The 21,707-nt window shown below is 42.1% G+C and overlaps 1 protein-coding gene across 2 annotated transcripts in view; it reads right to left on the reverse strand.

The window, feature by feature from the left end:
- Positions 1-10,519: 10,519 nt before the first annotated feature.
- Positions 10,520-21,707, reverse strand: part of GARS1 (glycyl-tRNA synthetase 1) — a 53,683-nt gene continuing 42,495 nt past the window's right edge. For both annotated transcript variants that reach the window (XM_070787890.1, XM_070787891.1), the window contains exons 13-17: positions 17,702-17,787; positions 16,040-16,149; positions 13,296-13,389; positions 12,545-12,735; positions 10,520-10,965 (exon numbers count right to left, since the gene is read on the reverse strand). In XM_070787890.1, the coding sequence (XP_070643991.1) occupies positions 10,840-10,965; positions 12,545-12,735; positions 13,296-13,389; positions 16,040-16,149; positions 17,702-17,787 (607 nt within the window). In that variant the 3' untranslated portion in view covers positions 10,520-10,839. The remainder of the gene's footprint in view (positions 10,966-12,544; positions 12,736-13,295; positions 13,390-16,039; positions 16,150-17,701; positions 17,788-21,707) is intronic.

Raw genomic sequence — 21,707 nt, forward strand, 5'->3', positions numbered from 1 at the left:
AGAAGCTCACAGACGTGGAGGCAGACACTACTGAAGCCGCAAAGGGAAGCCTGGATGGGCAGAGAAACAGCTAGGGATGTGCAGGGGAGGACCCAGACACTAGACACACACGTGTCATTCCCCATTTAGTGAGCACCACTGTGTACCCAGTATGGAAGTAACACAATAAATTAGACAAGGTTCCCGTTTCAAGAAACTCAACATGTAGTTGAGAAGAAACAGCTCCCGAACAGTACAAAGGGTAAAATCAGGGAAAAGGACTGGTGCTCTGCATCACATTTGTCTGAGTACATGGTAGGAGCCTCAGTGCTGCTTGGATAAATGAGTAAGAGCCAGATGTACAGAAACATCCAAGTGTTAACCACTGCACTTTGAAAAGAGAGCCCGAGGAGAAGGAAACCTCTGAGGCTGCATCCAAGTCCAGTTTGGATATCTGCTTGTTAGATAGACCCATAAGCGGGGCGAGGAGGGAGGCGCTGATCTAACTCCGGAAGATAGTCAGCGTTCAGCCTCTGCAGTGAATAAAACAAAGTAATTAATTGTGATTCTTAATTAGCTCTGCAGGGCACTGAGTAAGGCCTCCTCTGTTTCCTGGAGGCCTGACAGCGATTAACAGTCTGGATCATGGATCCCCATGGAGGCTCCTTTGCCCACGCAGGCAGAGAAATTCAAAGACCTGTCACTTCTCCCTGCCTCCTCCAGTTCCGGCCTCCTGTTCTCTGGGGAAGATTAGTGGCAGGCCCACAAGCGACCCTGCAGCTGCCTCCTCGCTTTCTTATTCTTTCAGCTCAGCCCAAGTACCTCGTCCTTTCAGGGTTTTCCAAAGGGTGCACTATGGGGTCTATGTTGCTAGTTCCTGAGCAAATGAACTTCCCCAGCCCTGGGTCTCCAGACCCATCTCATTCCTCCACCTGACAGATTCTGGGCTCTCCTCGCACCATCAACATGCAGACTTGAATGTTAAAGTCTGCATCTGAAGGAATGAGGAGAAAGTCCTTCCTTGGAAATGTGATGGATTCTTTGAAAAAATACAAACGTATAACACACAAACATATAGTGTATTCAATAGTGCATGTTTATACAAAGGCTCACAGGAACTGTGGATCCAAGTTTAAAAACCCAAAAATTACAATGTTCTAATTTAGCTAGTGGGCTTCCCAGGTGGTTCAGTGGTAAATAATCCACCTGCCAACATAAGAGACTCAGGAGACGTAGGTTCAATCCCTGGATGAGGAAGATTCCCCTGGAAGGGGAAATGGCAACCCATTCCAGGGTTCTTGCCTGGAGAATACCATGGACAGAGAAGCCTAGTGGGCTACAGTCCATAGGGCCGCAAAGTCGGACATGACTGAGCACGCACACACTGCAGCATGCACAATTTAGCTAAAAAGTCCCCGCGTTGATGGTGTGGGTTAGAAGCACAAGGGCATTTAAAGTCACACAGGTTTCTGAGCCCACTCCAGACCTCCCAAAATATGGAGAGTAGAAATTCACACTCTTAACAACCATCCTCACATAGGAGGGCCCTGGGAGCCACCAGCATACAAGGCCATTCTTGGCTGTATCTCCCACTGTGCTGGCCTCTTCAGGCAGTGGGCAGCTCCTCACTAACAGGTCCCTCCTTGGTGTCAGGTTGGGTCATGAGAGGTGTGAGGGCAGGGCCTTGTCTGTCCCAGGCCTGGATTGTCATTACCCAGGGAAATGTCAGGGTTTCAAGAGAGATTTCATTTGAACTAAGGATTCCAAAAGGATGAATCTGAAAACCACTGAATTTACACAATTTTAGTCCCTTGGTAAGGGGTTTCCCTCATAGCTCAGTTGGTAAAGAATCTGCCTACAATGCAGGAGACCCAGGTTTGATTCCTGGGTTGGGAAGATCCCCTGAAGAGAGAAATGGCAACCTACTCCAGTATTCTTGTCTGGAAAATCCCATGGACAGAGGAGCCTGGCAGGCTTCATACAGCTCATGGGGTCAAAAGAATAGGACACAACTTAGCAACTAAACCACCACCACCCTTGGTAAGAACTACTCAGAGGCTTCAGGGTTTTTGCAGTGTCGGGAAGATATGTATTTTAAGCTGAGTCAGTCAGTCAGTCAGTTCAATCGTTCAGTCGTGTCCGACTCTTTGCGACCCTGCAGACTGCAGCAGGTCAGGCTTCCCTGTCCATCACCAACTCCCGGAGCTTGCTCAAACTCATGTTCATCAAGTCAGTGATGCCATCCAACCATCTCATCCTCTGTTGTCCCCTTCTCCTCCTGCCTTCAATCTTGCCCACCATCAGGGTCTTTTCCAATGCGTCAGTTCTTCACATCCGGTGGCCAAAGGATTGGAGCTTCAGCTTCAGTGTCAGTCCTTTCAATGAATATTCAGGACTGATTTCCTTTAGGATTGACTGGTTTGATCTCCTTGCAGTCCAAGGGACTCTCAAGAGTCTTCTCCAGCACCACAGTTCAAAAGCATCAGTTCTTTGGTGCTCAGCTTTCTTTATGGTCCAACTCTCACATCAATACATGACTACTGGAAAAACCATAGCTTTGACTGCTGCCGCTGCTGCTGCTAAGTCACGTCAGTCGTGTCTGACTCTGTGCGACCCCATGGATGGCAGCCCACCAGGCTCCCCCGTCCCTGGGATTCTCCAGGCAAGAACACTGGAGTGGGTTGCCATTTCCTTCTCCAATGCAGGAAAGTGAAAAGTGAAAGTCAAATCGCTCAGTCGTGTCCAACTCAGCAACCCCATGGACCGCAGCCTACCAGGCTCCTCCGTCTATGGGATTTTCTAGGAAGGAGTACTGGAGTGGGTCGCCAGTGCCTTCTCCAGCTTTGACTAGATGGACCTTTTTTTCGGCAAAGTAATGTTATGGTAGTAATGCAATTTAAACTTAAGACTTAAGTTATATATGTATCTCTGGGCTAGTCATTTCAAAGTAAGCCAGTTTTTACACCAATATACTGAATGTGGCAGCTTCCCTGGAGAAGATGCTTTCAGGTGTCATTCAAATATTTCTGGAGCACCTACTGAGTGCTAGGCACTTCTCTGGGCACAACAGAGGATATAGACTTAAATGAGGCAGACTCAAATTCTTGTCCTCATGGAATTGTTGACTTAAAAAAAAGCACAATATGACAATTGTGAGTCAAGTTTTATTTAGGGCAAAATGGACTATAGCCCAGGAGATAGCTCTGAGAAACTGCTTCCAAGAGGAAGGTCAGTATATATATGTGATTTTGGTGAAGGGGGAGCACATGCATCAGGCACATATTTTTTGCAGAAGTTTCTGCTAGTCATGTGAAGGTTACTGCTAATCACAAGGAACAAACATCACCATAAGGGATTTTGGTGGTTTTCTAGATATGAGGAGATGCAAGAACTGGGCTCATAACACTGGCTCCTGAGAATATCTAACTATCTGAAGACTTGTCCTGCCAGTTCTCCCCAGAGCACAGTGTGACTCGTTTCTGCTCTTTCCCCTGAATTCCTTCAGAGGGTGTTGAAAACCAGCAGCTGCCAGCAGCACATGATCTAATCCTTGTAGAAGCACGTGCCAATTTGTAGTTGATAAAAGTTTATATTCCAGTGGGGACACTGAAAATTAAACAGACAAAGAAGCAAAATATATGATCAAGTGTTAACCACTAAAGAGAAAAAGAGAACAAGGAAGAGAGTATGAAATGCGTGTGGATGTGAATGTTCTGCATAGGGAGGCAGGGTGTTGCTCAGTGTTGAAACTGTAGGTGAGATGGCTGTGGGAGGGCTCATGGGGTGACGACTGAACAAGGTGTTGAAGGAGGTGAGGGAGAGGATGTGAGGATTGAGATGAAAAGCCCTGCAGGCAGGTGAACAGCGAGGGCCAAGGGGCTGCTTCTAGGTGTGCTGGGGCGCCAGGACAGCGGGTGAGCATGTATGTGTGCTCGGTGGGGAGAGGGGAGGTGGGCTTCAGGCGGATGTTATTCTTTAGTGAGAGGAAAAGCCACTGACTTTTTAGGATGAATGGGACCACTTTGACTACTGGGTGTGAATAGATTGTGATGGGGTACAGGTACAGCAAAGAGTTCATGGAAGAGTCCAGTAGACCAGGTGGGAGATGGTCGGGTGCCTTGGACCAGGGTGGTGGCCCAATTCTGAATATCTAGTGAAGGTGGATTTGGTGGCCTCAATGTGGCATGGATGAGAAAGAGAAGTCAAGACTGGCATCCACTGTTCCTAACCCAGAGGGCAGGTTAATGGACTGGACCAGTTTGCAAGCCTGCTTCAGAATTCTTTTTAGCAAGATAGAAGATCTGGCCTCAATTTAAAAATGAATGTTCATAAAGATTTTTAAAAGCTCGTCAGTGTTTTTTTTTTTTTTTCTTTCCCATAATCTCATCGTGCTTAATCTCACTATCAATTAACTCACCCTCAGATGCAGAACAGTGGGTTCTGATGAGCCAAAAAAGGTTTCAATTAGTCTAAATTGTTTCAGTTCGCATAACTGCTTCTGCACTAATTGTTGGTGATTGAGTTTTAAGACCCAGCAAATGTAGACACTGCCTGGAAAAATGCTCCTGGGGCTCATGTCTGCGCCAGGTCCTCAAAGTTGAAAGACGAGGGCAGAAAGCTTTGGCTCTCAAAGAGGAAGGGCTCTCTCGTCCCAGCCCCAAGCTCCAGAAACTTCCATGAGGTTCGGGTTCAGGCTGTGGCCTGGGATGGAGGTATGAGGGTTAGAGCAAGGCTGGCATTGCTAGATTCTCAGAGTCAGGACCAGAGTCCACTTTACTTGGCTTCCAGTACAAGACTCACAGCTGCACCCACCCTCATTCAGCAAGATCACGGCTCCTGAATTAAGGTCACCTGGGAAAACTGAATTCCATTGCTCATGTCCCCACCCCACACCTGCTTGTCTAATTGTCTCACTGGATACAAGGTGCTTATAAATACATACTCTCAAAGGGAAGCCCTTTTCAGGAGAGCAAGCAGTCCAGCATTTCATATGGCCAAGAAAGTGCACAGTGGTGCAGAAGTAGGGAAAACACTACAAGGAACAAAAGCATCGACAGCCCCTTTGAGGGATCCCCTAGGGCTCACCTTGACTACATTGTCCCTGACCCCCAGTACGCACAATCCAGAGTCTGGGCTCCCACGGGGCAGCCAGCCAGTGCACATTTGCTCATGCAAACAGGCCCCTTCTCTGAAAATCCAATAGCACATGACCCAGGACTAGATTGCTCCACCCAGCATTCACAACAGTAGTTCTGCAGTCTTCTTTCTAGCCAAATTGGAGTGGATTTAGATTGTGAAAATAAAAAATAAAGCTTTTTTTCATTTAACACAAGAGCCACACCATACCCTACCCCCAGCTCCCCAGGCCCAGCACAGGTTCATCTGCCTAAAATTCTGCTTATGGAGGATTTTCTTATTTTTTTTCAAATGAGGACATAGCTTCTTTAGTAGTAAAGGACTGTCAGCTCTGGGTTAGACACATTGCCCTCCACAGCACTGCCTGTGTCCTGTGTGTCTGAGTCCATTTTCCTGTGGACATGTCTGCCTCCAGAGTCAATGCTTTACTACGATAATATCTCACCAGCAGAAAATGCCATTGAGCAGGAAAACGAGAATGGTCACAGATTTTGAACCCAAGTACCAACCAGCACAGAGAAGTCAGGCCAAGGACAGACGCCTCCCACTCAACCACCTCTGCTGGTGACTCCGAGGAGTAAAGGAGAAAGCTTTTACTTAGTTGTTTATGGACCGAGCTACTAAAAGCTGAAATCATTCTGTTCAATCAGGTTTCAGAAAAGGAAATGAACTCTCAAGGAGAGCAGAAAAAGAACGGAGTGATTCAGGTGACAGCTCTCCCCTCTCTAAGCTAGAGCTCTTATGTTTCCTGCATAATAACTCTCTTAGCCCTCCTCAGCCCCAGACAGCAGACAGCTTTGCATACTTTGTGCTCTAGCTGCTGGACCGATGGCCCAGTTCTGATACACGTCCTAACCTGAGCAAAGAATCTTAAATGGCTACACAGATGATGTCCAAATGGTTTTGGTAAATCTACATATTGAGGTACACAGGAATGCTGTGAATCTCATGATGCTAAGTAAGAATTGTGTTTTGTGGGCAAATACCCCAAATGGGAAAATGTTGAACAGTGGACAAGAGATTAAAGTAGAAAGATGAGCAAGGGAGCCGGGCGCGGTGGTGCGCGCCTGTAATCCCAGCTACTCGGGAGGCTGAGGCTGGAGGATCGCTTGAGCTCAGGAGTTCTGGGCTGCAGTGCGCTATGCCGATCGGGTGTCCGCACTAAGTTCGGCATCAATATGGTGACCTCCCGGGAGCAGGGGGCCACCAGGTTGCCTAAGGAGGGGTGAACCGGCCCAGGTCGGAAACGGAGCAGGTCAAAACTCCCGTGCTGATCAGTAGTGGGATCGCGCCTGTGAATAGCCACTGTACTCCAGCCTGGGCAATATAGCGAGACCCTGTCTCTTAAAAAAAAAAAAAAAAGATGAGCAAGGGAGAGAGAAAGAGAAAGAGACGGGGGAAGGGGGAGTGGAGGAAAATTTGAGCTTGATAGAGTATTAAGCAAAATTGGTGGTTGAGGACAGAAATGGGTTTGTGGAGATAGAAAAAAAATCAGTGCTGTAGTCTACCAGAGCTTGTGAGCAGTTTTCATGCCTCTTCCTTCCCTCACTGTCATCTCTAGTGCTGTCAACACCCTCCTCAAAGACAGGTCTACAGGCACAGCTTCTCATGAAGTCATGGCTGAGAAGGCTAGACTTCCTAACCTGGCTGAGAATCTGCATTCATAAACTCCAAAGTGTGGGACAAGAAGGAAAGGTCCTGAGCTGTAGGGCGAGGGTTATGTACAAGCAAGCATTTCCCGACAGCAACAGACTGTTTGGAACTGTGTTAATAAGTAACTGACTGCTCAGATGGTAAAGAATCCGCCTGCAATGCAGGGGGCCTGGGTTCGATCCCTGGGTCGGGAAGATCCCCTGGAGAAGGAAATGGGAACCCACTCCAGTACTCTTGCCTGGAGAATCCCACGGACTAAGGACCCTGGGGGCTACCGTCTGTGGGGTTCCAAAGGGTTGGACACGACTGAGCGACTAACACTTTCACTTTTTCTTCTTTTGTAAAGGACAGTAATATTTAAATTACCTTAAGGATGAAAAGAGAGAACACAAAGGACCTTAGAATAGAGCCTGGCACGTGATAGGCACCCAGCACACGTGCCATTCTCCCCGGAAACACTGAGCTCCAACCACTGAAGTCCTGAAGGGGAGCTGGGCAGAGGAGAGGCCTGAACCCCCAACACTGGACAAGGGAGGCAGGCTATGAGCCGTGGAGGGTTCATGAGAGCATGTTTACTGACACTTCACTGAAGCAGCATAAAACAATGCCTACTAAATTCATCTTTTCTGGAAACTTTGGTATTTTAATGACAACTTTTAGCCTGTTGTCAGTAAAAATTTTGTTCAGAAGATGCTTCCCCACTCTGGAGTGGGGCAGGAAGGGGCAGGGCCCAGCCTTTTTATGGCTTGAGCCAAAGTATCTGTTTTAGCAGAGGTTTTCCTAAGGGGGCTTTCAAAACTTTGCTGTCTGAACATCAAAACTCAGTAAATTGGCTTGAAGCATGCACATACATGAGCATTTTTCAAAGTTCCAGTGATTCCAGTGTGCAGGCAGGGTTGAGAACTACCGTCCTAACTCTTTTACTGCTGCAAAAGGCTTAAAAAGATGTATCCTTAATCATGCAAGAAAGGTATACCATCACAACTGGGAGAACGAAGTCACCAGCACCAGAAAAGCTCCTGGCAAGAGGGCAGGGCCACAGGCTACAGCTCTCAGGCATTTCCTGGTGATGCTCCCAAATAATAACCCAATTTCCAGAAGAGCCATTCATCCCATCCACATGATCCTAATACAATTCCTGCTTAGACACAGCCCAATAACCAAGATTTATTGAAGAGACGGGAGAATTTTGAGGCACAATAAAATTATTCATCCATTCATATGCTGAATCTTCAACTAAACTTCTTTGGGGTGGACAAATGTCAAGCAAACAAAACCTGCCTTACACATAGTGGGACCATCAGCAAAGATGCTGGTGCAAGGCTCTTTAACGTGACTGATGCTCTCCGAACCTCTTCATCCTAGCCCCTCCCAAGAGATGGAGATTAATAGTTATCCCTAGTGATAGGAGGTTAATTTAAGTGCAGCTGCAGCCAGAGATAATTTGGATTTATTTCTGGTTTATTTGGTTCTCTTGTGAATAGACTCCATTGGGCAAGACAGTCACTACCATTAGCCTAAGTTTATATTGGTTAAGGGACTAATAAATAAGGGTCTAGAATGAATCTATGAAGGGATTTGACAAAATAATTTTTCAAATTATCACAAAAACCTTTGAACATCTGACATCTCTAGTACCATCTCACCTGACTAGTAGGATCATTTACTTATATGACTTCACAATGAATTCTGGAGCACTCTATATTCAGTATTTTACTATTATGAGCCGTTAAGCAGTATTAAGGTTCTGGACTCCTGCAGAACTCAGGCACCAACCACCTCTCTAGACACAACTCCTACTTGTCTGAACGTCCTGAATTCAACCTAAGTTTTCAAGAAACTACTGTTTTCTTAATGTACATTCCATGGGAATCAGTTAAGACTCTCACCCTTCTTCCTATTTTTAAGAATGGAGAACAGGTGTGACTTCTGGGATAGTGCTACTTAGCCAGCTCCCAAGATAGCCCACAGTTTGATACAAATGCATAAATAATAATGGGCTGCATAGCACATCAAGCCAGAAAGTCCCTGGCTTACACATTGGACTCGAACAGAAGAGAGGAGTTGTACACACACAACTCTTTGGTGTGTAGAGTCTCTTTAGAAAACAGCTCTTCCCCTGCTTGCTTAGAAGCAAGCATACGACAGAACCATTGGCTATTGACCTAGCTTCCCCACGCAGGTAATCAATCACTTTACAGGCAGTAGGGGCTCTTTGGGGAGAAATCATGGATTGCACCTAGAGGAAAGACCAGAGAAAGCAGGGCTTGTAGAATTCATATCCACCGTCTAACACAGGACAAATGTGTTTGCCAATGAAAAGTGAAGAGAGCTTTGGTTCCAATCCTTTTAGATAAATCTACATGTTTAATATATTTTTCCCATTAAGGAGCTCTTAACAACGCCTGGCTCAGAGGGTAAAGCGTCTGCCTGCAATGCAGGAGACCTGAGTTCAGTCCCTGAGTCAGGAAGATTCCCTGGAGAAGGAAATGGCAAACCACTCCAGTACTCTTGCCTGGAAAATCCCACGCACAGAGAAGCCTGGTAGACTACAGTCCATGGGACTGCAAAGAGTTGGACACAACTGAGCTACTTCACTTCACTTCACTTCACTTCTAACAACGCCTGAGGTTGTGGTGATTGACTAGGGAGGTGCTCACTGTGAAAAGTTAAATAAATGTTAAGTAGTAAAGACAACTGCCCCCTTATACCTCTGTCCCAGCCCCAATGTGAGAATGTTAGAATATACACCAAGTTAAGAGCTATAAGGGGTGAAAAAAATCCTTAGAAAATAAAATCTCAAGTTTATTTAAAAGCTAGTTTCTTCTAATTTAATAATGAATACTTTAAAAAGCACAGGTCAAAGGAGAAATAAGCATCAGTGAAATGATTTCTTCCCCAGAGGTTTGTTCAAAATCAAGACTCATGCAAAGTCTATTTACTGACTACCTACTGTCTACAGCACTGTGGTAGGCACCATTGGAGAAGAGATAAAGATGACAGAATCCCAGTGGGATTCTTAAATTGCTCTTCATTCTCAAGACAAAAAAACATTCTGGATACGGCACCTCCCTTCCCCTTTACTGTCTGAGAGAACGATGGGATGCTAGACAGTCTTAACACAACAAATAAAGAGCTGGTCAAACTCACACATCCTTGAATTTTTTCCTAACAAATGAATACATGTGTTCTGACTCTATACAAAAACATCATAGCAGTGAAGTCCCTCAAAAGCTGAGCCAAAAACTACTAGGCTAAAATCAAAGACACTGTGACAGTTGAGAAGTGCTAAGTTAAGACACAGCAGATGGGGTTCCTCTAGCATCAGGAGTTCAACAATTTCCAGGGCTATCTGGGAAGCCAAGTACAAGCATGCCTTAGAATTAAAATAGACAGTTTCTGTTGATCCACCCCACCTGGACACTCTGAAGAGCAGAGTATCATCAGGATACTGGGGTTAGCAGCCCTGACCCCCACCCCAGCAAGTCTCTTTCACTGCTTCCCCTCCTCCACTGCTTCTGCAGCCTCCTCCATACCACAGCACCTCCCAGAAGCTAGTCCCCCTGCTCAGAGACTGCTGCCTCTTCAGCACAATGCATTACCTCAGAAAAAGAGAACAGAAAAGGCAAATTCATAGAGACAGAAAACAGATAAGTGGGTGCTTGGGGCTGGAATGCACATGAGACTTCTTTTAGGAGCGATGGAAATGTTCTAAAATCAGATGGTGGTGGCAGTTGCACAACTCTATAAATACACTAAATGTCATCAGTTTATTCAGGTGAGTTTTATGGTCTTATGACTAAAGTTAAGTTTAAGGTGTCTTCACTGTTTCACATCAAGTCAGGAGTGTCTACCCAAGTTAGGAAAAATAGCAGAAACATGAGCATGTTGGTTACAAGTCTGTTCAGAATTCCTTCAACTTTAATTGTGGGAGTAAGATCAGGCAGCCACTGAGGATAAAATGTAGTCCTGGGGAGGAGATGAGATGCTGTTTTTTTTTTTTTGTAAAGTGGACATGATAAGAGTTATTCTTTTATTAGAGCAAATGGTCATAAGTTGCCAAAACTGTTCTCATTCTTCGATTGCCTCTTTTTTCCCAGTTTCTTGACCTTCAAAGACAGGATATCTGGCCTCCACATCCGCCCACATGATGCTGCCATTGGCCAGATCGCGGACAACACTGGGCAGTTCAGAGACCTGGGGTAAAAGAAAAGAGAAGTCCCAGAATCAACCAACTGGATTAGGCTGTCAAAAAAAGAGGATTCACCCTGAACTCAGGAAACGACATAGTCGAGTCCGTGTCTACACAGTGACAGGATCCCTCCAAAAACTGGTCCCTACGGTGTTTCTAAGTGACTCCCACCAAAGCCTCTTTACCTAGTTATGCTTACCTCCCTCCCAGGCTGGGGTCCTGCTCTTCCTCCAGCCCAGAAACCCTGCCAGCTCCCTTGGGTACCCCAATTCCCCACAGAGCCTTTCCTGGTCATTCCAAGCCTCCAGGCTACCTGAAGTTACTTCATTTGTATTAAATTCAACTCTTAGAACCACGGTCAGTCAAGTAACAGGAGTGAAGGGAGTCAGGAAACTGGAGAGGCCCTCAGGAAGGGGCCAGCTGTTCATCAGCCAGAACCAACGGTGGCCACCACACAGCAGGGGTTCTCAAACCTGAGTGACCAACCATAGGAATCATCTGGGAGGCTTGCCTCTTTTTCTAAAGATTTTTTTTTTTTTTTTAATGTGGACCATTTTTGATGTTTTTATTGAATTTGTTATAATGTCATTTCTGTTTTCTGTTTTTGGCATTTTGGCCGTGAGGCATGTGGGATCTTAGCTTTCTGACCAGGGATCAAACTCGTATCCCTGCATTGGAAGCAGAGGGTCTTCACCACTGGGCTGCCAGGCAAGCCCCTGGGGGGCTTGTTAAAACAGTTCTGCCCACCCTTTCTCCCTCTCCAAACCCCAGCTCCATCCGTTTCTGACTTAGCAGGTCTGGGGTGGAGATTTCTCTTCTCTAACAAGTTCCCAGGTGATGCAGATGCTGCTGGTCCAGGAACCACACTCTGAGAACCCCTGCCTGATAGGAATACAGGTTCAGAGTACCCAGATCTGGTATTGTAAAAATATGAGCCAGAAATCTGTGACCTCTAAGGTAGACTGAAAATTCCCTTGGGAAAAAAGCAGCCTTTCACTCCTGTTTTCCCTATTACAAACTCTTAGTAACAAGCAGAGCAAATGAAAGGCACTCTAAATACAAACTTGCTCAACATAAACTGGTCAGGCAGCTGTCAAAGTGGTCACTCTTCTTTCCCTCCTGAACTCTTCCCATCTCCATGGTTCCCTTCCCATCAAGTAAAATTACTGAAATGTTATTCACTGTTTTGCATTGATTAGCATGAAGAAGTTTATACATACTCGTGTGTACACTTCTATGGAAATATGAAAATAAAACTGTCTAAGCCTCCAAAGCCTGCCAATAAAACTATGGCAACAAGCACTTGCGATCATGTTTCTCGCTCAAATAAACAATCATAAATGCAAACTGTCAGAGAATGAGCCCAGAGTGATACAAATGGCTGTAAAATATTAGAGAAGTGTTAATGAATATTTTCATAATTAAGCCTAGGGGATTTGGGAAATATATGCTCTGTCTGATACAAATTTACGATTAAAATGAAAAAGACAAAAACAAGAAGGGAAGCATAAACACAACAAAATCCTTCTCAGGTCGGAAGGAACCAGTTTTTAAGACTACAAATGCCAAAGCGAAGGCAGCCACCTCTGCTCTGATCTGCCGCATGGAGTCTCGGTCCCGCAAAGTGGCCGTGTGAGGGGTCTTGTTCACTGTATCGAAGTCAATGGTTATGCCGAAAGCCACACCAATCTCATCAGTCCTGGCGTAGCGTCTTCCAATGGATCCTGAGGAATCGTCTACTTTGTGAGAGATGCCGTGCCTGGTCAAGGCCTCCGCTATCCAAAATAAATTCAATAAATTAAAAATGTCATACGCGCTCAGGAAACTTATAACAGGAGCAAACACAAAAGAGCAAGAAGTTGCAGCTGCAAGAGACAGAAACATTCCCAAAGTTTAAACCCTTGCTGGAGCCCAAACCCTCACCCATCCCTGCATCTCATTCGGCTATAGGGTCACGAGCAGCCAAGGTGAGGAGACTGGTGTGGCCCCAAGCAGCTCAGTGGATGCCTCCCATCTCTCAACTCTGAAATGTGTGGGCCACACCGGACAGCCACAAAGATCCCTTTCAGTGCTGAGAGTCCAGTGGCTGAAGATCCGCAGGGTTGTCACCCTCTACTGGGTGTCCCCTGATGAACTGACCGGCAGGGTCAGCAGGAGAAGCAATGTGCAATCTGACTCTTGGGTTCTATCCCAACTCATTCAAATGCTAGGAGAAAACATCCCGAGCAAGCATACTCTTTATTCAATACTTTTTTTTTTTTTTTAAGAGACATTTCCTAAAATTCAGTCTGCCTGATAGTATTCCCATGGAGATTAACCAACTGGATTTACTTACATAATTCCTTGACGAATGGCATGAACTCCTGGTTCTGGCTCAATGGAAGGACGGAACATTTGAATGGAGCTACTACGGCAGGGAAACTGAAGAACTAGATGATTTAAAAAGACATCCAAATGCATTAGTGTATAAAGATCTAAACATTAACGTCCAAATTTCACTATCAAAATACCGGAAAACAGGATGTGAAAAAGCAGTGTGATAAAACAGACAGCAGGATAACCAGAACTACAATCACAAAGATCTGGTTTTCAGCTCAGAATCTGGACCAACTCAGTGAACTCTACCTCTCTGGACTGGCGCTTCTCCATCTAAAACGTAGGTCTCTGCTGTCTGCTCTGCCTACTCTGCAGGTCAATCATAAAAATATTAAATGATGTAAAGCATTTTGAAAACTGCCATCTAAGATGGCAATTATTTGGTACTACTTAAAAGCCTTACTTCTTTCTGTGGAGATCCCTATGAACCTCCCCCGACATCATCAAAAAAGTAGTGTCAACAGACAAAATTCCATTCTGTCCTTTAAGAGATTCAGCATAGTTGAAGGATGTCTGAGTCTTAGTGACTAAGTAAAACAGAACAGTTTAATTAGCTTACAAATGCATGTCCCAAATAAATAGTAGGAAGAAAACAAACAAAAAAACCAAAATTAGGTTCTGTATACCCAGAGAAAAATACAGCCCTCCTAACCTGCTCCTGAAACAGATTTCAGAGTTACTGAGAAATAAAAGAAAGCAAAAATATTTGGCAGAAGGCAAAGAATTCTACCATTTTGGATTGGAAATGAGAGCTGAAGATAGTTCTTAAATAGGATCTGTACAAAAGTTTCACTTGAAAGCAAGAACATGGGACTCAGAATGAATAAGTCCCATAAAAATAATGAATGACACGGGGTCCAGTTTGGCCCCCCAAAATCCTAATTAATCTTAAAATGTCAAGCAAGGATGAATATTCCACTGTAAGTAAACCCTAGACTGCACCAATATGGCACATGAATTGTGGAACACTCCTAACTCCACTTCTCTCTTCCTCTTGTGATAATTCCATTTAATGTGAGAGAGAAGTGGGGAACTGGCTTTATAGAAAAATGGTTTGTTTTTTTTTTGTTATCTAACCAGCAATGCTTTTATACCAAATTTATACGAAAATGGATTGAGGGACTATGTGCTAATAATTTAGAAACATTTTTGGCTTCTTACAGCCTAATCAAATTCCTCTTCATGATGAAATCTTTATGTAATTCATAAAACACTATAACTTATTCTTGCCTAGCCTTTAAGGAATTTCTATTACAACTTTAGTTTTATCACTATAGAGTCAAAAGAATAGCTGAAAGCTTTTTTAAAAAAAGTTTTCATTAGAAAAATAACCAGGAAAAGTTTGAAGCAAACTTGGCCTCTAAAAAAGGGCACATTCAATAAAGTATGATGTCATTCCTCAGGAAGAACCATCGCTTATGTCTTTATCTCTGGGGTCCAGGCTTAGGTTCCTGCTATCTGTTAATGAATGAAAAGCCACTCCTTAAATGTCAGGAAATGAAGATGTGCCTTTAGGGCACAGAAGAAAAGAGTAGCTTTATTAGCTGTATATTATCAACAGTTATGTCAAACTTTTAAAAATACTGGTGCCAAGAACTCATCAGTTCAGTTCAGTTCAGTTGCTTAGTCGTGTCCAACTCTTTGCAACCCCATGGACTGCAGCACGCCAGGCTTCCCTGTCCATCACCAATACCCGGAGCTTGCTCAAAAGTCATGTCCATCAAGTCAGTGATGCCATCCAACCAAGAACTAATAGTTCATCTTTAAGGCTAAATGCCCTAGGACAAACTACAGAGCTGATGTCCAGCATTGTGCACACACTCAACTTTAGCTGGTCACACAGGTAAGAATGCTTCTTTCAGTTAATTCGACCTGTACAACCTTTCCTCTCTATTCTTGTTCTGAGTGATCTTCCTGGAAACCTGTAGTTATACATCAAAGGAGTATAATTTCCACAACCAGAGGTTAGGTGAGCAAGGTGAAATAAGCCATAATGAAGAGCTATGTAGAAGACATGGAGCAGTAATTCAAAAGCACTGGAGCCAAAAGAAAACTTGAGGGATGAAGACTTCTTAAAAACATGCAGCGTTAGCTAGGTGTGAATGCTGGGAAAGCCTACACATCACATACTTCCGCTCAATTTATAATCTGTCGGTTTCCCACAATGGAATCATCTGGGTTTCTTATAAACACACATACACACACAAAACTAGATCCTGGGGTCTCAGACCTAGTGAATCTGTATCTCTGGACTAAAACCTAGGAATTTACATCTTTACCCTCAAAATACCTCAGACAATTTCATGCAGTTTTAGAAGGTTCCTTTTAATGCTTTACCAAAGTATAAATACAATTCTTAAATTTGTCCAAATTCTATAAATCATCGCCTCCTTCCCAATTTTCTAAAAACACAAGTATATCCAGAAAGGAGCACTCCTACCATTGATGCAATACAGACAGCTCTCCCAAAGTAATATGTTGTCTCAGAACTCAGAAGCAACTAAAACAATTGCATCTGGAATAACCTACACATTCTAAAGCACAAATGAGATAAGGAAGTGCTTCGCTTTGTAAACAGTTAAGCAAAGGTGTTAATACTCCAGTAAATAATAACTGATTGTTTCAGAGCTGTCTTAACATCACTCAGGAAATGTCATTCTCTGACACTGTAAGACAACAAACAGTACACTGTATACAACTCACCGTCCTCTGCTCATCTCCCTCGCGAACTTGGAATGTGTGTTCAAATACCGTATACATGATCCTGCCCAGGCCAAAAGAGGGTTCGATTACACTTGGAATAACTTCTTCCACTGCAAGAGAAACAGAAATTCAGTAAGACTCTCTGAAACCCCACATGATGCACTGTGGGTCCTCTCTAACATATTCTAACTGGCCCTAAAAATATCTCTATTCTAGATGGATTGTGATTGACCCTGTACAGCAGGACAAAAAAATCAGAACATTCCTGAAAACTATTTCCTGGTAGAAAACATGATGCCTTTAAAGAGAAAACTGGAGAGGAAAACTTTTTTTTTTTTTTTTACCAAATTTAATTGTTTATATACTATAAAAAATAAAACAAGATACCAGTGTATTCCTTCACCAAGTTGGTAAGCTATGAGCAATGCCTTCTGCCTCACCTATGCAGAAAGCATTGAAACTCCAGAGCTTCTGTAAGACTTGGCTAGAATTAAAAATCCACCACCACAGCTGGCAAATTTAATGAAAACAACTCCTATATACAAGTATCATGTGATTTGTGCTTTACTTTTTCTCTTACTATCTGGATGAGAACTCCCTAAGAGTCAGGTTACTGCTATTGTATTTCCAAGATTCTGGGGTCAGGAGTCTGTTACAGAAGAGTTTGCTCAGGTACCAGCAGTCAATCAAAGACCAGGGAACCCACAGCTCTTCCCATGGGTGCAGTTATACTTGTGGTATACATAGGAATTGTCTTCATTATTACTTATTATTCAGAAAGGAACCATGGCTAAGCACTATCCACATCTAACTAAACTGACCCTAACCTTGAGAGCTTGTTTCAAGAGAAATGAGATAACTGGAACCAAAAACTCACACACGAGAGTAACATTTGAGAAATGAACAAGGCATTTTCTGCCCATCCTTTGGTGGCATCTGAGAATGGTGAAGGACAGCTCTAAGCCAGCTGCCAGGATGTGGCTAAAAGGCCTCAGAGCATGAAGAAGGGCTCCCCTGCTCTCTCCTATGACTGCTCTGACTGCTTTTACAGCTCCATGCAGCCTAGCAACAATGAGGCAGGCCAAAAACAAATGGAAAAGGAGCCCAGCTCACTCCACGGGCAGTAGTGTCTCAAATACCCACTACTCTCAGTTTCCAGGAGCATCAATTCAACCAAGAATCCTTCATACCTTCTCCAAAATACTCACTTACCAACTTACATAATTTGTCCTACCAAAAACTAATCATCTCATTGGCTTTTAAAAAGCATGAACGACCACTAACCTAAATGACTTTTAATAAGTTAATCTGCCAGAAAAGATGGTGTGGATAAGTTCTCTCAAGTGAGGAAAAAAAAGATGCTTTTAATCAAAGAGATACTCTTCATATGTGCCTCGGTCATAGAACATATAAAGATGGCATTATGAGTTATTTTTCAGTATGAGTACAATTATGTTTTTTTTTTCTGTTTTAAAAAACAAGATAATGTCTTGTTATATGAATATAATGTCATATTCATCTAATTTAGGGCTGTAACGTTAAGGATTCATTTTCTTCTTCAAATTTTCCATAAAATAGTTATGCTATGAAACTTAAAAAAAAATGCCATTAAGGAGTAATGATTTTTGTCTGCTTGTTCCTTAATTATTTTTACAAATTTACCATGTAGTGTTTTCTGGAATCTCTTCACATTGACCATATCTTTTGTCAACTGAAACGTCTTCCCTTCAGTTTCAACAGTAAATTCCCTACAATGAAACAAAGCACATATTAGTGAAAACACATATGCCCATGCCTTAATTTAAAGGAGTTTTACAGATTGCTAAACCTCTTTTCATTTTAAGTGTAATACAACTTGGTCAACAATCCAGATATAACAACCGAAGTCAAATTTAAATTTTTCATAAGGAGTACCAAATTAAGTATTATTCTAACAGCACCAAACAGTATTTTGGCAGGCACCCAAATATGTGGCTAGTCTTATAAAATTCCACAAGTGACTTAGTGACCAACTCCTTGATTTTGAGATCAAGATAAAATCAAAGAAAATTTCTTTCTAATTACATTTGTCAGAAACGGGTCTGCTGGCAAAAAGACCACTGTTCTCATTACTGTCCCAACAAATGTAAAAATGACCAACCTGTCATCTTACAGAAAGAATTTTTAAAACTCCTACACTTTTTCCAAACTAAATTTTTATACTTATGCTGATGAAGATGAGCTTAAAAGAAGTTTAAAGATTCTGCTTGATATGTCAGATATGTCAATATAAAATACTGCTGCTGCTGCTGCTAAGTCGCTTCAGTCGTGTCTGACTCTGTGCGATCCCATAGACGGCAGCCCATCAGGCTCCCCTGTCCCTGGGATTCTCCAGGCAAGAACACTGGAATTGGTATACTATCCCCCCCAAATCACTGAGAGCTTCATGTTTATATCCTGAGATATGCCCATTCCATTTCAGGTTATAAGAATTCACCTTTATAAAGCACTTCATGTAATATAATACCTGTATTTTAGCTTATGAGGTATTTCATTGCATTATGATCAATTCAGATGTGTCTGGTCTCACAAGCAGCTTGGTGCTGGGAAAAGAGAGCCCTCATGTGGTTGTCCTTGGAGCTGTATGGCTGGTACATGGTACCCTGCATTCTGCTCGTTTCTAGCACTGATAATCTCATGCATCATATGAATGATTTTCATTGATTTCTTCCATTTTTACTATTCTGGAGTTTGTGCATGCATGCATTAAAAGACTCCACATAGACAGTATCATATACATGTTCTCTGTGAGCACAGTCTAAGTGCAGGGTATGTAACAGTTATAAAAAAGCTGAAATTAGCAAGGAGATAGTTATTATTTGAGAATAATTTTTAAAAGCTGTCTTGTTTGTATATAAATCTGATAGTAACCTATGTTAACTTTAATGGGATATGACATTATTCTAGCATAAAGAGACATTAATTCTAGGAGACCAGAAATGTTTTAAAATTTTCCTATTGAAATAGATAATTTTATCTTCCACTTCTAAGTGTTCGTCTTGCGATAGCTGACAAACACACACACACATGCACCCACTGTGGCCCCCGAAGTTCCCCTGGGTGCCTTCTCTTTCGATCCCCTCCATTCTCACTCAACCATTGAAGTGCCTTCTACTACTCTAAACCAGGTTTGTCTTTCCTAGAGTCTGGCATATAATCTTTTGTGTAAAGCTTCTTTCACTTAGCCTAATGTCTGTGACAAGGTCTGGCAAACTTTCTGTATAGGGCTTTCTGTATATTATGAAATATTCAGTTATAAAATGCTCAAGGTTTGCAGACCATAAGCAGACTCCCATACTACATTTTTTTTTAAAACAACCCTTTGAAAATGCCAAGTCATTCTTTGCATTGTGATATAAAAAATACGTAAGATGCTCCAAATGTACTTAAAAGTATATACTCCAGTTATTAGGTATTCTACAAACAACAAGCGGGTTGATAAATAGTGTTTATACCTTCAAACTCCTACCAATTCTTTTTTGTCTACCAATCATTGAGAGGGGTATAAAAATCTCTAACTGTAACTGTGAATTTGTCTAATTTTCTTTTCAGTTCTGTCAAGTTTGCTTTACATATCTTGAGGTGATTTTTAGTGGCATACATGGCTACAAGTCACTTACGTTCTTGATGAATTGATGATCCCTTTATCATTACGAAATACAACCTGATAATTTTTCTTGTTCTTAAGTTTTCTTTGATGTTAATAAGGCATTCCACCTTCTTGATTAATGTTTGTATGCGAAATATTTTTAAAATTCTTTTCCCTTTAAACTTAAATTTGAGGCATACCTTGCTTTCTTGTGCTTCACAAGAAGCACAAGCTTTGCATTTTTTGGCAAATTGAAGGTTTGTGGCCACCCAGCGTTTACACGTCTATCAGAGCTACTTCTCCAACAGCATTTGCTCACTTCATGTCTCTGAGTCACATTTTGGTGACTTTCGCAATATTTCAAACTTTTTCATTATTATTATACTTGTTATAGTGATCTATAGTCAGTAAAAGACTTTGATGTTACTAAAGATTTCCACTTGCTGAAGGCTCAGATAGTGGTTAGCATTTTTCTGCAATGAAATATTTCTAAACTAAGGTACATACACTGTTGTTAAAAATATAATGCTATTGCACACTTAACAGAGTACATTAGAGTGTAAACATAACTTCTACATGCACTGCAAAACCAAAAAAATTTGTGTCACTCACTTTATTGCGACAAATTTATTGCAGTGGTCTGGAACCAAACCCACAATATCTCCAAAGTATGTCTGTATTAAAATTACAGTCTGTTTCCTGTAAACAATATTTAACTGGGTCTCGAATTTTTTAACCAGTCTGACATGGCTATTAATTTGAGTGTTTCGATCATTATATTATAATAACTATCAGTACTGTTGAGTTGAAATCTACCATTTCCTGAGTTGTTTTCTATTCGTCTCATCTGTTCTTTGTTCATTTTCCTTCTCCTATCTTTTTCTAGAGCAGTTTTTATTATTCTATTTTAGCGCGCTTATTGGTTTCTTAGTTACATCCCTTTGGTTTCTCCGTGTCTTATCCAGGCAATTGGTCTAAAGTTGACTACATGTCCCTTTCTATTAAACTTAGCATATGTAACATGTGCACCTTACAGAAGTATGCATATTCTTACATATTCCCAACTCTTGGCTCCCATCCTTTGGGCTACTGATGACACAAATGCTATTTCTACACATCACAAATTTCACAATACACTTAATATTTTTCTTTAAACAACCCATTATCTTTTAAAGAAATTCAGAGATGTCATTTTAAATCAACGAAAGAAAATCAGTCACTCATATCACCCACACAGCCGTCATTTCTAGAGCTCTTAGTTTCTTTGGGTAGATCTAAATTTCCACACTTCTGCCTGAAGAACTCCTTTAACATTTCTTGTAGTGTAACTCTGGCTTACAATATGTCCTCTAAGTTTTCTGTCTGAAAATATTATCTCTTCTTTTTCCTCAAGTATTTTTTCTGAAAAGACATTTTCGGTGGGTATAGGCTCTTGTCTGTAAGAACCTGAGATTTCATTCTACTGTATCATGGCTATGTACACACAATTACATTTGTGATATCACCTCTATCTAGATGTTCCATTTTGTTTTTTTAAATATGTACATTTCCATTTCCCACCTCATAGGTTCATGTTTTCTCTTATGACCTTGAGCACATAAATACTGTTTTAACATCCTTCTGTATTATTTCCATGATGCTCGCCACTTCTGGGTATTTCTTTTGATTGATTTTTCTCCTTATTTTGGGTCTTTTCATGGTTTTTCATATGGCTAGAGATTTTTTTATTGTTTGCCAGACATAGTAAATTCTACACTGTTTAGTGCTGAATTTTGTTGAATCCCTTTAAAGATTCTTCTCTATGGTTTTTCATTTATACTTACAACAATTACGCTGAGGACTCCAAAACTCAAAAAATGGGTACTGACTTGAGAGATAGATGTAGTTTCTAATCACCATGAATATGTCTGCACCTTTAAGAAAGTTACTGGGAGGAAAAAAGATCTTTGTAGTCCATTTCAAATCTGTTTCCAGGTCACAACACCAAAACTCAACAGACAGTCCCTTGAAAGTAGCCAAGAGATGGTACTCACTTGCAAA

The sequence above is a fragment of the Bos indicus genome, chromosome 4, assembly GCF_029378745.1.
Source record: "Bos indicus isolate NIAB-ARS_2022 breed Sahiwal x Tharparkar chromosome 4, NIAB-ARS_B.indTharparkar_mat_pri_1.0, whole genome shotgun sequence".
NCBI classification, from domain to species: Eukaryota; Metazoa; Chordata; class Mammalia; order Artiodactyla; family Bovidae; genus Bos; species Bos indicus.